This window comes from Diospyros lotus, unplaced genomic scaffold, assembly GCF_014633365.1.
Source record: "Diospyros lotus cultivar Yz01 unplaced genomic scaffold, ASM1463336v1 superscaf1, whole genome shotgun sequence".
Taxonomy (NCBI): domain Eukaryota; kingdom Viridiplantae; phylum Streptophyta; class Magnoliopsida; order Ericales; family Ebenaceae; genus Diospyros; species Diospyros lotus.
In genome coordinates, this window is record NW_026267104.1 from 4,000,587 (window position 1) to 4,015,382 (window position 14,796).

Consider the following 14,796-nt stretch of genomic DNA (forward strand, 5'->3'; position numbering starts at 1 on the left):
TGAATTAAATATTTTAATTGTTGGATTATTAAATTGTGTTATTTTTTGTTTGTGTATCCTTAGAATTTAGAATGAAACATAAAAAAGGAAAAATATTATTATTATTTTTTCAAAAAGAGAGATGATCACACTAGTAAAAATATTTCAATTCATAGTGAACAAAATCAATTTAACATAAGTTTAATGAATTTTTTGTTTTAAAACCTCGTCGAGCACAAGTTTAATGTTGTACTGACTTTTTGATTACATAAAAATTTTATTACGTTAATTTTTTAAATTTCAGCCCCCCCTAACCTATATTCCTGGATCCGCCCCTGAGCCCCAGCCACCGCCGCCGTCGCTTCCGCCACTGCCACCAGCACCCGCCGGATCTCCGTCCGCTGCAACCGTCGTCGTCGTCCACTGCTTCGACCGCCGTTAGCCGCACCAGCTGAACAGCCATCATCGACCGACGGTCTTCCTTCTCCTTGCACCAGCGACCGCTGCCCAGCCTGTCGCCACCGTCCGCCGGAGAAGCCGACGCCGTCGACCGTGCCTCCGACCACTGCAAGCTACCGGTCACCTAAGGTTTTCTGTTCTCCAGCTGCGACCGTCCCCTGTATCGCAACAGCCTCTGTTTCGAACGGCTAGCATTCATTTATCATCTCCAGTAGCCGCCTTCTGCAACCATCGGTCTTCCCCTTTGCTCGATCGACTACTACTCGCCATCGACGCCATTGGAAGCCCCTTCTAGTAGCAGCGACGAACCTCCTCCCACCGATCATGAGCTTCCTCTTTTATCATTGTTGCAGCAATTAACGTAGGCCATTGAAGTTTAAAGAAGCAGTGAAAACCCAGATCTTTATTGGGTCAGTTTTGACCCTTTGACCCACCAAACCTAACTTTGTCCAGACTCACACCACATCTGCCAGCTAAGTCTTATATTTGAATCTTGCCCAAATTTAGCCCAGATTTGGTATTTCTGATCCATTTTTTAGTGGGTTTTCTTATTAAAATTATCTGATAATTATCTAAGATTGTCTAATGGCTTCGTTGAAGTACGATATTCCCTTGTTAGACCGGAATATCAGATTCACACTCTAACAAGTTAAGATACATGCAATTTTGGCACAGATGGATTTAGATGATGCACTCTTAGGCTTTGAAAAAATGCCAAAATCATGGAGTATGGAGGAAAAGCAGCGTAAGGATCGTAAAGCCCTATCCCAAATACATCTTCATTTGTCGAATCAGATTTTGCAAGATGTTTTGAAAGAAAAGACAGCTGTCGCTCTATGGTTGAAATTGGAACAGCTGTGTATGACGAAGAGCTTAACCAGTAAACTGCATCTGAAACAGAGGCTATACTCTCATCGAATGGTTGAAGGTACGCCTGTTGATAACCATTTAATTGCCTTTAAAGAAATTGTTTCTGATTTGGAATCTATGGAGGTTAAGTATGATGATGAGGATTTGACATTGATTATGTTATGTTCTCTACTGGCCTCGTATTCAACATTTAGAGATACTATACTTTACAGTCGTGATACTCTTACCCTTGATGAAGTTTATGAAGCTTTATTCTCGAAAGAAAAAATTGATAAGCAGTTAGTAGGCACTTCAGGAAATCAGGGAGAGGGTTTGTTGATTAGAGGGAGAACACAAGACAGAAATTCTGGTGGTAGAGGGAAAAGTAGATCCAAGTCAAGGAATAAAGAAAAAATTTGTAATTACTGCAAAAAGAAAGGGCACATAAAGGAGTGTTATAAATTGCAAAACAAACTTAAGAAACAGAAATCTAACCAAAGGGGGAAACAGAAACAATCAGAAACTTCAGGAGAATCCAATGTTGTTGAAGATAAGAGTAGTGATGGGGAACTTATGGTGGTATCTAATGAGGTTCTTAAACCTAGTGAGGATTGGATTCTCGACACAGCATGCACATTTCATATGTCTCCTAATAGGGAATGGTTTTCGACATATAAAACTCTGTCTTCTGGCAATGTGTTGATGGGCAATGATTCTTCTTGTAAAATTGCTGGCATTGGGACAGTTAAAATCAAGATGTTCGATGGTATCGTTCGCATTTTAACTGATGTCAGGCATGCTCCCGGCCTTAAAAGGAATCTTATCTCATTGAGTACTCTTGATTTGAATGGGTACAAGTTCATTGGTGAAGGTGGAGTTATCAGGGTCAGTCGAGGTGCTCTTGTTGTGATGAAAGGCACAAAACAGTATGGCCGTTTATATGTTCTGTAAGGTTCTACTGTTACAGGTAATGCTTTTGTTTCTACTTCTTTATCTGATACTGATATTACTCAGTTATGGCACATGCGACTTGGGTATATGAGTGAAATAGGTATGGCAGAATTGAGCAAAAGAGGACTTCTTGAAGGGCAGAGTACTGGAAAATTGGAGCTTTGTGAACACTGCATCTTCGGCAAGCAAAAACGAGTCAAATTCAGTAAAGGCATCCACAAAACGAAAAGTATTCTAGAGTATGTTCATTCTGATCTTTGGGGCCCGGCCAGAGAACTCTCAGCAGGTGGTACCAGATATATGTTGACTTTCATCGACGATTTCTCTCGAAAAGTCTAGGTATATTTCTTGAAACAGAAAAGTGATGTTTCTGCTACTTTCAAGCAGTGGAAGACTATGATTGAAAAGCAAACCGACAGATAGATTAAGCATCTCCGCACAGATAATGGCCTAGAATTCTGTTCACACGAATTTAATGATTTCTGCAAGAAAGAAGGTATTCTAAGGCATTTGACAGTTCCAGGTACGCCACAGCAAAATGGTGTTGCCGAGCGGATGAACAGAACTTTAATGGAAAAGGTACGGTGTTTGCTATCCAATTCTGGCTTATCTAAGTCTTTTTGGGCTGAAGCTGCTTATATGGCATGTTTTCTGGTTAATTGGTCTCCCTCATTTGCCATTGATAAGAAGACTCCAGAAGAATTATGGTCATGTACTCCTACGAATTACTCTAACTTGAGAATTTTTGGATGTCCTGCATTTGTCCATGTTGATAATGGAAAATTGGAACCAAGGTCTAAGCGGTGCATCTTCCTTGGTTATAAGCCTGGCATGAAGGGTTACAAACTATGGGACCCAGAAGCTTCTAAAGTTGTGATCAGTAGAGATGTTATTTTTGATGAAAGTGTTATGCTTCGTGGTTCGTCTGCAAAAGAATCTAACCCTATAGATAGCCAGAGTTCTGACATTCAGGTGGAGCTTGAAATCGACCAAGGTCGAACATCTGAGCCATCGTCATCTCAGAGTAAGTCAAGCCCGAAAGAAAGTGCCAGTCCATCAGATTACTGTATTGCTAAGGATAGACCCAGAAGAAATATCAAACCGCCTCAGAGGTATGTTGAAGCTGATCTTGTTGCCTATGCCTTGAGTGTGGCTGAAGATGTTGACTGCAGTTAAGAGCCTTTCACTTATTCTGAAGCAGTTAGTTGTGATGAATCTGGGAAATGGATTATTGCGATGCATGAAGAGATGGAATCCTTACACAAAAATGGTACTTGGAAATTGACGAAATTACTTGAGGAGAAGAAAATTGTTAAGTGCAAATGGATATTCAAGAAGAAAAAAGGTACACCGGGAGTTGAAAAACCAACGTACAAAGCTAGGCTCGTAGCCAAAGGGTACAGTCAGGTTCCAGGTGTTGACTTCACAGATATATTTTCCCCAGTTGTGAAACACAGTTCTATTTGGGCATTATTTGGTATTGTGGCTATTTAGGATCTTGAATTGGAACAGTTGGATGTTAAGATAGCGTTCTTACATAGGGAACTTGAAGAGGATATCTATATGCAGCAGCCAGAAGGTTTTGAAGTTCTAGGCAAAGAAGACTATGTGTGCTTGTTGAAGAAGTCTCTGTATGGCCTGAAACAGTCTTCTCGACAATGGTATAAAAGGTTTGATTCCTTTATAATTAAGCATAGTTTCAGTAGATGCAGTTATGATAGTTGTGTCTATTTCAAAAGGAACAAGAACAAGTCCTTTATATATCTGCTTCTATATGTTGATGATATGCTAGTTGCATCGAAAGATAAAGATGAAATAAGGAGATTAAAAACTTAGCTCAACAATGAATTTGAGATGAAAGATTTGGGAGCAGCAAAGAAGATACTTGGAATGCAAATTTCAAGAGACAGAAAGGTAGGTAAATTGTATCTAAGTCAAAAGGGATACATTGAGAAAGTCTTAAGAAAATTCAATATGCAGAAGGCTAAACCTGTGAGTACTCCGTTAGCTGCACATTTTAAGCTTTCGTCGAGCTTATCTCCTCAGTCTGATGATGAAATTGACAAAATGTCCAAGATTCCATACTCTAGCGTAGTGGGTTGTCTCATGTATGCTATGGTTTGTACACGCCCTGATTTGGCTCATGCAGTGAGCGTGGTTGTAGGTATATGGCTAACCCTGGTAAAGAACATTGGAAGGCAGTCCAATGGATTCTCCGATATTTGTGTGGTAGAGCTGATGCCAGCTTACAGTTCAGGAACTCTAGAGATGGAGTTGTTAGCTTCGTTGATTTGGATTTTGCAGGTGATCCTGATAAGAGAAGATCGCTTACTGGATATGTGTTCACCATTGGTGGTTGTGCTATCAGTTGGAAGGCTACCTTACAGTCTACTGTTGCCCTGTCTACTACAGAAACTGAGTATATGGCAATTACTGAAGCTATTAAAGAAGTTATTTGGCTGAAAGGGTTAATTGGTGAAATCAGCGATGATCTTCATGACAGTATAGTTTATTGTGACAGTCAGAGCGTTATTTTCCTCACTAAAGATCAGATGTTTCACGAGAGAATGAAGCACATTGATGTGCGTTATCATTTCATTCGAGATGTTATTGCTCATGGTAAAGTTACTGTGAAGAAAATCAGCACTCATGATAATCCTGCTGATATGTTGACCAAGTCCCTGCCTACTTCGAAGTTCAAGCATTGCATGGATTTGGTTGGTGTTCGTTTGGGAGATTGATTCTCCGTGATTCTGGTGGAAGAAAGAACTTTGAATGTTTCAGTTCGTGGATTTAGAGTCAAGGTGGAGATTTGTGATGATGATGACTCAAAATCTTGGTTTATCCGTGATTTAGGTTTTCTGATTTGATTGAGATTTATCTCATTTGGAGGAATATCCTCTCGAGTCATCTTTTATCAGGATAGGGTTTTCTTATGTCTATCAAGAGATGGTTTTGTGTCTATAAATAGGTGCCTAAGTCATAAGATTCAATGCGCCATATCACTATTGTATCAGATACAATTTATAGTGGTATTCTGTTCTTTCTGCCCGTGGTTTTTTCCCGATTTGGGTTTTCCATGTAAATCCTTGTGTTTGTGTGTTTGGTTTGTTGGTTTGATTGTTGGCTATTCTCGATCCATATATTTTTTCGTAGCACTTCTAGGTACCCACAAAAAAAAAGCTTGATTATAGCTCTTCGATCCTTATAAAATACACTCAGAAATCAAAGAGATCATTTTGAGTTCCAACTCTCATTTTGAGTTCCTTCTTTATTTTATAAGTTTATCACTCATACAAGTCTCTCTATAAATAGCTGCCCCAGTTGTATAAGTGGTTCCCAAGTAATAATTTATTAATATTCAATGCTTCAAGTTCCTTGCTCATGAATCAATCAAATATGTGCAGTGGCGGCATCTACATTTACCACATTCTTTCCAAATATAAAAGCAAGATATGACTATGGAGTCCTGATATTCATCCTGACATTCAGTTTGGTGGCGGTTTCAGCTTATCGGGACGACGAGATCTTAGTGCTTGCCTACCAACGATTGTTGACCATTCTAGCCGGCGGTGCAATATGCATAATCATATCCATATTCCTTCACCTCGTTTGGGCTGGCGAAGAGCTCCACAATCAAGTTGCTGCCAACTTAGATAAGCTTGGGAGCTTCCTAGAAGGTAATTGAACTTCCAGTTTGCACTGTAAAACACATAAAAGAAAGAATTTAGCCACTTCCCTCGCTTTTTGTTGGCTACACTACTACATATATATGAGCACCACAAGGCAAAGGTTAATTGCTAATGGACAACAGAATCTATATACATTTCCAGGATTTGGAAACGAATGCTTTAAAGATACTGGGGATATTGGACATAGTCGTACCATTGCTGCCAGGGAAGAAAAGCCATTTCTACAAGTTTACAAAGGCGTTCTCTGTTAGATATAAGCTCAAAACCATTTATTGTGGCGAATCGGGGTTTGATTGTGTAATTCTTAGAATTTATTTAATGGTAAATTTTATTTAATTCAAATTGCAGTGTGGTTTGAATCGAATAATTATATATCCTTTAGTATAATAAGAGGTGGATCTCATTCTTAAGTGTTAAGAATAATCGAGATGGATGATCCACAGTACGTTATACTATAAACGTGTTCTTGGCCATAGAGTTCCTAATTTGGACATTAGCAACTCCCAAAGGTCGGCACATCATCTTTCTCCTTGTTCAGTATGAGATACTGAATGTCAGGGTAGTGAGTCTCATACCATTCTATACGAGATATAGTGGGAAGATGAGTGGGTTTTCGTTATAAGAACGAATTCATTGAACGGGACAATCAATATTGAATCACATGGGTTTTATCTCACGGGTCAATGATTCAATATTTGCTACAGATATGCAACTAGTCCTTAGACTTGAGATGACATTGATATCTACACATTGGTGGATTAGATTATCAGAAATACTATATCATTGGTCTAATCAAGGCCGATGATATGTATCTATGTACCTAGTTCAGTGATGTGTGAGGTATGTGTGCATCAGAAATGGAAACTATCACCTCAAGGTGTACGAGAAAGATATTCTATGCGATCCAATAATCACTTGACAATAAATCCTTGGCCGAGGTAATATGATAATGGAATAGTGATTCCATGGAGATTCGTCATATTAGTCAAGTTGGATTATTGGATTTGGTCATATGATGAGATCGAGAAATTTGACCTTCTGTCCATGATCTCATATCTCATCGGGATATAGGATAATAGAGGGACCGTATTGCATGGTAACGTGGTATAAGGTTTGCATTGCCCGCTTCACATTAAATTGAGTAATCATGACATATTGCTAGATGTCACTCATGATTTATGGGAATTAATAATTGATTAATTCTCGTTGCCAATTTAATTGTGAACCTAGGAAGTCCCACCCAATAAGAAATCGTTTTTGAGAAAAGAAGGACAAATTAGTAATTATTGAATTACTAATTGTGGTGCATTTTATTTATTGGATAAATAAAATAATCAAATGAGCAATTATTTAATAGGACTTATTTATAAGATAAATAAGGATTATTAAATAATAATGATAATTGTTTAATTGAACTCATTTATGAGATAAATAAGAACAATTAAATATTATCATAAGGATAATTATTTTGTTGGATTTATTTATAAGATAAATAAATACAATTTAATAATTATAGAGATAATACTAATTGCATTTATTTATTAAGATAAATGATGCAATCCAATATTATCTTAAATTATCATTTGATTAAATATATTTAAGTTAGGATATTACTAGCACATTTATCCTAATTTGAATGCACTTAGGATTATCCGTAATCCTATTATAAATATAGAGTCAATGCCCTATAATTTGTGTGGCAATCAAAAGACAGAAATTTTTAGAAAAATTCCTATGCTCTTTCTCAATCTGGGTTGAAGTGATTTCGGGTGGACAAACTCGGCATCTCACGCTTGGGAGATTTCTCAGCGGGTCATCGACAACGAAATCAGATTTCGTTACAAGGTAACCGTTCATTTTATTATTCATTTCCATTAAATCATAAGATTTTGAAAAACGTGATACCCAAATAAAATTGTTTTATTCTTCTGCTGCGTTCGATTTGATCGTGTTTTTCCAACAGTGGTATCAGAGCCATCATTTTTTATACTTATGGTTTTAATCGTCGGACATAGATTTGTGTTTTGGGTTTAACAATGCATATATGTGATATGTGCGTATGATTTCATATACATATATATGATATATATTTAAAAAAAAAAAGGAGTTTTTGGCGTGAAAAAGGGGCGGCCATTCGATGGCCGCCCGCAAGCGGCCAATGGTTGGCCGCTATTATGCGACCATAATGGCCTCGCATATGCGGCCAGCAGCGGCGGCCAGGGGCAGCGTGGCCGTTTTCTCCGCCGTTTTTTTTCTTTTTGAAATTTTTATTTTTCTTTTAAATATATATATAGATATATATAATAAAATAAAATAGTTTTATTTTATTATTTTATGATAAATAAAATAAAATTTGTTTTATTTTATTTTGAAAGAATATAAAATAAAATTGTTTTATTTTATATGTGAAATAAGATAAAAATTGTTTTATTTTATTTCAAATAGAATAAAATAAAAGTGTTTTATTTTATTTCAAAAATACATAAATAAAATTGTTTTATTTATTTTATTCTCCAAAGCACTTGAGGTATAAAAGTTATACCTATGTCCGACGATAAGATGAATTTTAATATATGCTTTTAATTGTTAAATAGCATGTTATGGTTGGATTGTCGCATGTAGATGTTGGTTATGGACTTAGGACACTACATGATTGATGTATGTGTGATGTGGATGTTTGGATTGTTTATTTTGATGGCCTGCGTGCCTAGATGTACCATTTTTGGATAACAGTTGTAAAATTAATAGTTAAATTTTATTTCAGTTTTATATCATTGTAAAATAGTTAATAGTGATTGTAAATCCAAGGAGCCACGATATGAAGGAGCCATGATGTGGAGGAAACTTGTCAAAGAAGAAACAATCCAAAAAACGAAGGCCCTATGTAAAAGGGTTATTTTGTAATAGTAATAAACGTTTTATTAAGCACCCACAGTTGCACGGCAAATTCCAATGGCTGGAATTGTGCTTAGAATGCATGATTGAGTCCATAACCATATCGAGTTTATTATGCAATGTTTATTTTCATAGTTGATGAATGTTAAAACGTTGCATGTGAAAAGTGAGACCTTATAATTAAAGACCAAAATCTCCCTCAATTTTGTAAAATTAAATTGTAACCAGTTAGATCTTAAAGAGTTAAGACAATCTAATCGGGGCTCTCCATCACGGTAGAGATTAAAACTTTTTAATTAGTGTGCTAATCGGCTATGGTTACATGGGGATTGCGCATTATTTAAAATTGTTCTGATTTCTATTTATCATTTGATGAGACAGGAATGCACAAATATTGAGACCCAAGAAACTATTATGTGAGGGAATCGATATTCAATTGTGTATACTTGTCAGCATGATGGTATGATTTAACCATGTTCAATTGCCAAGAAACTATTATGTGAGGTATATTGGACTGGGAGCCAAAATAATATTTGGGCATACATGAGATGTATTGGACAAGAGTTGTCCACTTATTAAAATTTGTCATTTCAAGAATCTATTATATGAGGAATGGTAAATTTGATAAGACACCAAATACCCACTAGAATTCATGCCATTGTGAATTCGCTTAATCCTTTATTGGGAGTAAGGGTTTTTGAAAAATATAGTGGGATGTACTATTTGATTTAAAGACCAAAATCAAATAGCTTAGAATTGCAAGATATCAAATAATCTATTTATTTTCTGCAGATATATCTAATGGCTTCATTACATCCACTTGCAAGAATTCTTGACACACATCGACTGACTGGACCAAATTTTAATGACTGGCTCTTAAACTTAAAGCTAATTTTGAACTTGGAAAAGATTGCTTATGTGTTGGATGGCCCTATACATGTGCCTACTAATCAACAAGGGGAAAATGGGGAAAATGTTCCTCAAGACATTACTCCAGAAGAGCAAGAGACTATCGATAGGTGGCAAGATGATGATCTTATCGCCAAAAGTTATATGTTTGCTTCTATGAGTAGTGAGTTGCAGCGTCAACATGCCAATATGCCTGACGCTTACTCTATTATCACGCACCTACAAGAGTTGTATGGTGAGCAAAGCCGAAGTGTATGATATGAGATATCTAAGGCACTCTTTAGGTCAAAGATGTCTCCAGGGGGATCAGTTGGAGAATATGTTCTCAAAATGATTTCTTTGTTTGAGAAGCTGAGGGATTTAGGGGATGAATTAAAACTTCATCTCCAAATTGATTTGATCCTTCAGTCTTTGCCAGATTCGTATGGGAATTTTATTTCAAATTTCTATATGAATAAAATATAATGTTCCCCAGCAGAGTTAATGAACATGCTGACGACGGCACAGGGTAACATGAAGTCAGGTACTGTGATGGCTGTATCTTCCAGTAAGACTAAGAAGGGAAAGGCTAAGAAAAAAGTCACTAAAGTATCATAGGGGTCCAAGACCATAAGCAAGAAGAAAGGCAAAACTGTTGCCAAAGGAAAGTGTTTCCACTGTGGCAAGGACGGGCATTAGAAGAGGAACTGCAAAGACTACCTCAGTTCCTTAAAGAAGGAAGCGAAAGGTATGATGATAGTTCACAAGTATTTTTTCATTGCTCATTCTTCTATTTTATGGATTCTAGATTCTGGAGCAACTACTCATGTGTGTGCTTCCATACAGGATCTGGAGCAAAGTAGAAGGCTCGCAGATGATGAGATCGTGCTCAAGGTAGCAAATGGAGCACGAGTTACAGCCACGGCTATCGGCACAATTTCTTTACATTTATCGCATGAACATTGTTTAGTTTTAAATGATTGTTTATGTGTACCTGGAGCTTTTAAGAACATTATCTCTATTCCTGTTTTAGTGAAAGAGAATTATGAATTTTCTTTTAAGGATAATGTTTGTGAAATTTATTTCAAAAATAAATTAATTGCTTCAGGTAGTTTTATCGATGGACTTTACATTTTCAATGTAACTATTGATAATGATGAACATTTGCGTGTTGCAAATAATAAGAGACAAAGGGATAATCCAAATCCCAAAATATTGTGGCATCTTCGATTGGATCATATAGGAAATGACAGGATCACAAGGTTGGAGAAAGATGGGCTCCTCAGCTCATTAGGTTCTGAACCATATCCAACATGTGAGTCCTGTATCCTTGGTAAAATGACCAAATCTCTCTTTGTAGGACAAGGGAATAGGGCTACAAAATTATTGGGACTTGTACATTCGGATGTATGTGGACCTATTAATGTAATGGGTCGAGGCGGTTATCAATACTTCATAACTTTTACAGATGATATGTCTAGATATGGATATGTTTATCTTATGAGACATAAATCTGAATCTTTTGAAATATTCAAAGATTATAAAGCTGAAGTTGAAAATCAAACTGGTAAAAAGATAAAAGCCATACGATCAGATCGTGGGGGCGAATATCTAAGTCACGAGTTTGAAGATTTTCTAAAAGTCTCAGGTATTATTTCACAGCGAACTCCACCAGGAACACCTCAACTGAATGGGGTTTCAGAAAGGAGGAATCGGACTCTATTAGATATGGTCCGAAGCATGTTGAGTTGTTCTGACTTACCATTGTTCTTGTGGGGTCATGCCATTCTTACAGCTGCATATATATTAAATAAAGTACCTTCCAAGTTTGTTCCTACAACACCACATGAGATATGATTTGGTAGGAAACCAAGTCTTAAACATGTTAAGATTTGGGGATCTGTAAAGGGTAACTTTATTGGTTATCCTAAGGATTCCTTGGGATATGAATTTTATATTCCTAATCTACAACAAGTTGTTGTTAGTAGATGTTATATGTATTTCCCGCATCACCCCGCATGGGCCAGACTCGGTCCGATAGACCGGCCCAATCACCCAAGGCTAAGAAGGCCCGGACGACCTCGTCAAGGAAGGTCCAGCCTCCACCAAAGATCCGAAACTCGTAAAGCGAGCATATGGCGAGCTCCCGGTAATCCCCCAACGAGCTCGGAGCAATCGACTAACAAGCTCCTGAAATATCCTCCAGATCGCTGGCCCATCCAGGTCGCTGGCCTAAAACCTCCAGCTCGCATGAGCGGAAAAGCTGCTGAGAAGTCAGAGGTAGGGTCCGATCACTTTATCTGTAACAGCCCATGCCCCTCGTAATGAGGATCCCACTCCCGGTCTTGCGAAGGCGGTAAGAACTGTTTGTCCCCCATTATACAAACACTGTATTTTTATATATTATCTAGATTGTAAAAGCCCCTCAAGATAAATGAGAATAAAAGAGACCATGAGGGGCAAGGAGGAGAAGAAAAATAATAATCAGATACCGCCACTCTGAGAGAATAATCGGATGGCGGCCATGGACTAGGCATCGTTCTGGCCGAACCACGTAAAAGATTCTGGTGTACACGCTTGGAACTTGAGGGGGGAGGGGTTTTCTTCCTTCCTTCTCGGTATTTTTGGATTGACTCACCGCGGCCCAAAACGAATCACGGTCGGCCGAAATCAAACGTCGACAGTAGAAATGCCATTTTTCTTGAAAATGAGTTTATTCAAGAAAATGGAACAAAAAGGAATATAGAACTTGGTGAAGAGTTCATTGAATCTGAATCTGTCCCACAAAATGTCCAAGTACCAATTGAAGAGCCAGCACCAAGTGTTGCACCTCCCTTGAGGAGAAGTGTAAGGACACCTCGTCCACCTGAGAGATATACTCTCCTGAATAAGCAAGAGTTGTTCCTCATAAGAGAAAATGATTACTCAGATGACCCAACCACTTACCAAAAGGCAATATCATATATTGACTCAAACAAATGGCTAGAGGCTATGAAATCTAAAATGGATTCCATGTATTCGAACCAGGTCTGGACTCTTGTAGATCCACCAAAAGGTATAGTACCTATTGGATGCAAATGGGTCTTTAAGAAAAAGATAGGTTCAGATGGAAAGGTAGAGACCTATAAAGCAAGACTAGTGGCGAAAGGTTATCGTCAAAGACAAGGTGTTGACTATAAGGAAACCTTTTCTCCAATTGTCATGCTTAAATCCATCAGGATTCTACTAGCCAATGCCACTCATTGTGATTATGAGATTTGGCAAATGGATGTGAAGACAGCTTTCTTAAATGGTTATATAGATCAAGATATCTATATGGAACAACCTGAAGACTTTGCATCCAAGGATCAAGCAGGGAAGGTATGCAGGCTTAAGAGATCCATTTATGGTCTTAAGCAAGCATCTAGGAGCTGGAATATTCGATTTGATAGTGAAGTCAAATCATTTGGCTTCATTCAAAATATCGATGAGCCCTGCGTATACAAGAAGGTTAATGAGAGTGCAATTGTGTTTTTGGTCCTATACGTTGATGACATCCTACTCAATGGGAATGACATAGGATTGTTATCAAGAGTAAAAGTATGGTTGTCAAGTACGTTCTCCATGAAAGATTTAGGAGAAGCAGCCTATATTCTCGGTATTCAGATCTATAGAGATAGAACCAAGAGACTAATAGGGCTTTCCCAAACTAAGTACATAGAAAGAGTGTTGAAGAAGTTCAACATGGAGGATTCCAAGCGAGGTCTGCTGCCCTTCAGACATGGAATCTATCTCTCTCGGAATATGTGCCCTAAGACACAAGAAGAGAGAGATCGCATGTCTAGGATTCCTTATGCTTCGACAATAGGAAGCTTGATGTATGCGATGCTATGTACTAGGCCTGATATTGCTCATGCTGTAAGCGTTACTAGCAGATATCAATCTAATCCAGGTGAACAACAGTGGATCGCTGTTAAGAATATCCTTAAGTACTTGAGAAGGACTGTAACACCCCGTGTTATTGGTGTTAATAAATAAAAGAAATTTCAGAAATGCCTTGAATAGAGATAAATAGTGAGCATGATGGTGTCCAAGGGTAGGGGCATTTTGGTAATTTGGGTAGTGAGACCCAATGCAATGCTTGTACTTCATAGTATATGAAAAGATATGGGTGTCGGTAATTTCACAGAGCCTGAAGTGGTCTAGAGAGCCAAGAATTGGATCCGAAAAGATCGAGTAGATCGCCGAATCGGTGACAGGGAATGCCCCGGGACTTAGATGCCCAGGAAAAAGGGCACGTTGATGATGAGCGTCTCGAGATAGGATTTATAACGTTGAAAGAAATTAAATTGGAAATAGTTTTCGATACAGCGAAATTACAACTTGAAAAGCCGAATGGTGAGGATATGGTCGAGAGGATCATCCAAGAAGGTAGAGGGGCCCTCAGGGTGTTCTGATTTTGTGCGAGGGACAACCTTGAAGTGGTTTTAGATGGAATAAATGTCCCATGCGGGCTCAGGGATGAAGTTAATCGTTTTAAGTCAAGGTTGGATATTAATTTTCAAATAAATCAAGATTTCAGGTGGTTAAATATAATTAATTTATGGCTTTGGAGGGTCCAATTGCAATTAATAAATCCTTGAGTGAGATTTATGAATTTTTTTTAAAGGGATTAAGTTGCAATTAGGGAAAGTCCTCAAGTGAAATTAAAGGAAATTGGAGGATTAAGTGGTATTATATAATATGTTTATATATATATGCTTGTGCGCGAGGCCCAAGCAGTGAGTGTTTTCAAATTTAAAAACTTTCTCTAGCATTGGGATTGTTGAGGATGGTGTCCAAACGAGAGAGAGAGAGAGACTGAAGAAGTGGCCGATCATGGGCCGACTGATAGCGGTCGTCCGGCGTAGGCAGGCGGCCGACGATGGCCAAACAAGCAACCGGCCACTGGGGCCAACGGTGGTCACGCATTGACAGCTGATTGCTTAAGGGGCAGTCGGCCGCACGCGAAGAAGAAGAGGAAGATGGCCATGGCCGGTCTTGCGGCGGCTAAAGGCCGTTCTGGCCAGCAGCCGTGGTTGGAAGCTTCGAGGCCGGCGGCAAT

The 14,796-nt window shown here is 38.2% G+C and overlaps 2 protein-coding genes across 2 annotated transcripts in view; one reads left to right on the forward strand and one right to left on the reverse strand.

Moving 5' to 3' along the window:
* Window positions 1-6,181, forward strand: part of LOC127793140 (aluminum-activated malate transporter 8-like) — an 8,317-nt gene extending 2,136 nt beyond the window's left edge. The window contains exons 3-4 of the mRNA XM_052323921.1: window positions 5,649-5,918; window positions 6,072-6,181. Of these exons, the coding sequence (XP_052179881.1) occupies window positions 5,649-5,918; window positions 6,072-6,181 (380 nt within the window). The remainder of the gene's footprint in view (window positions 1-5,648; window positions 5,919-6,071) is intronic.
* Window positions 1-14,796, reverse strand: part of LOC127793259 (bifunctional TH2 protein, mitochondrial-like) — an 87,743-nt gene that overhangs the window by 54,613 nt on the left and 18,334 nt on the right. The gene's annotated exons all lie outside the window — the stretch shown is intronic.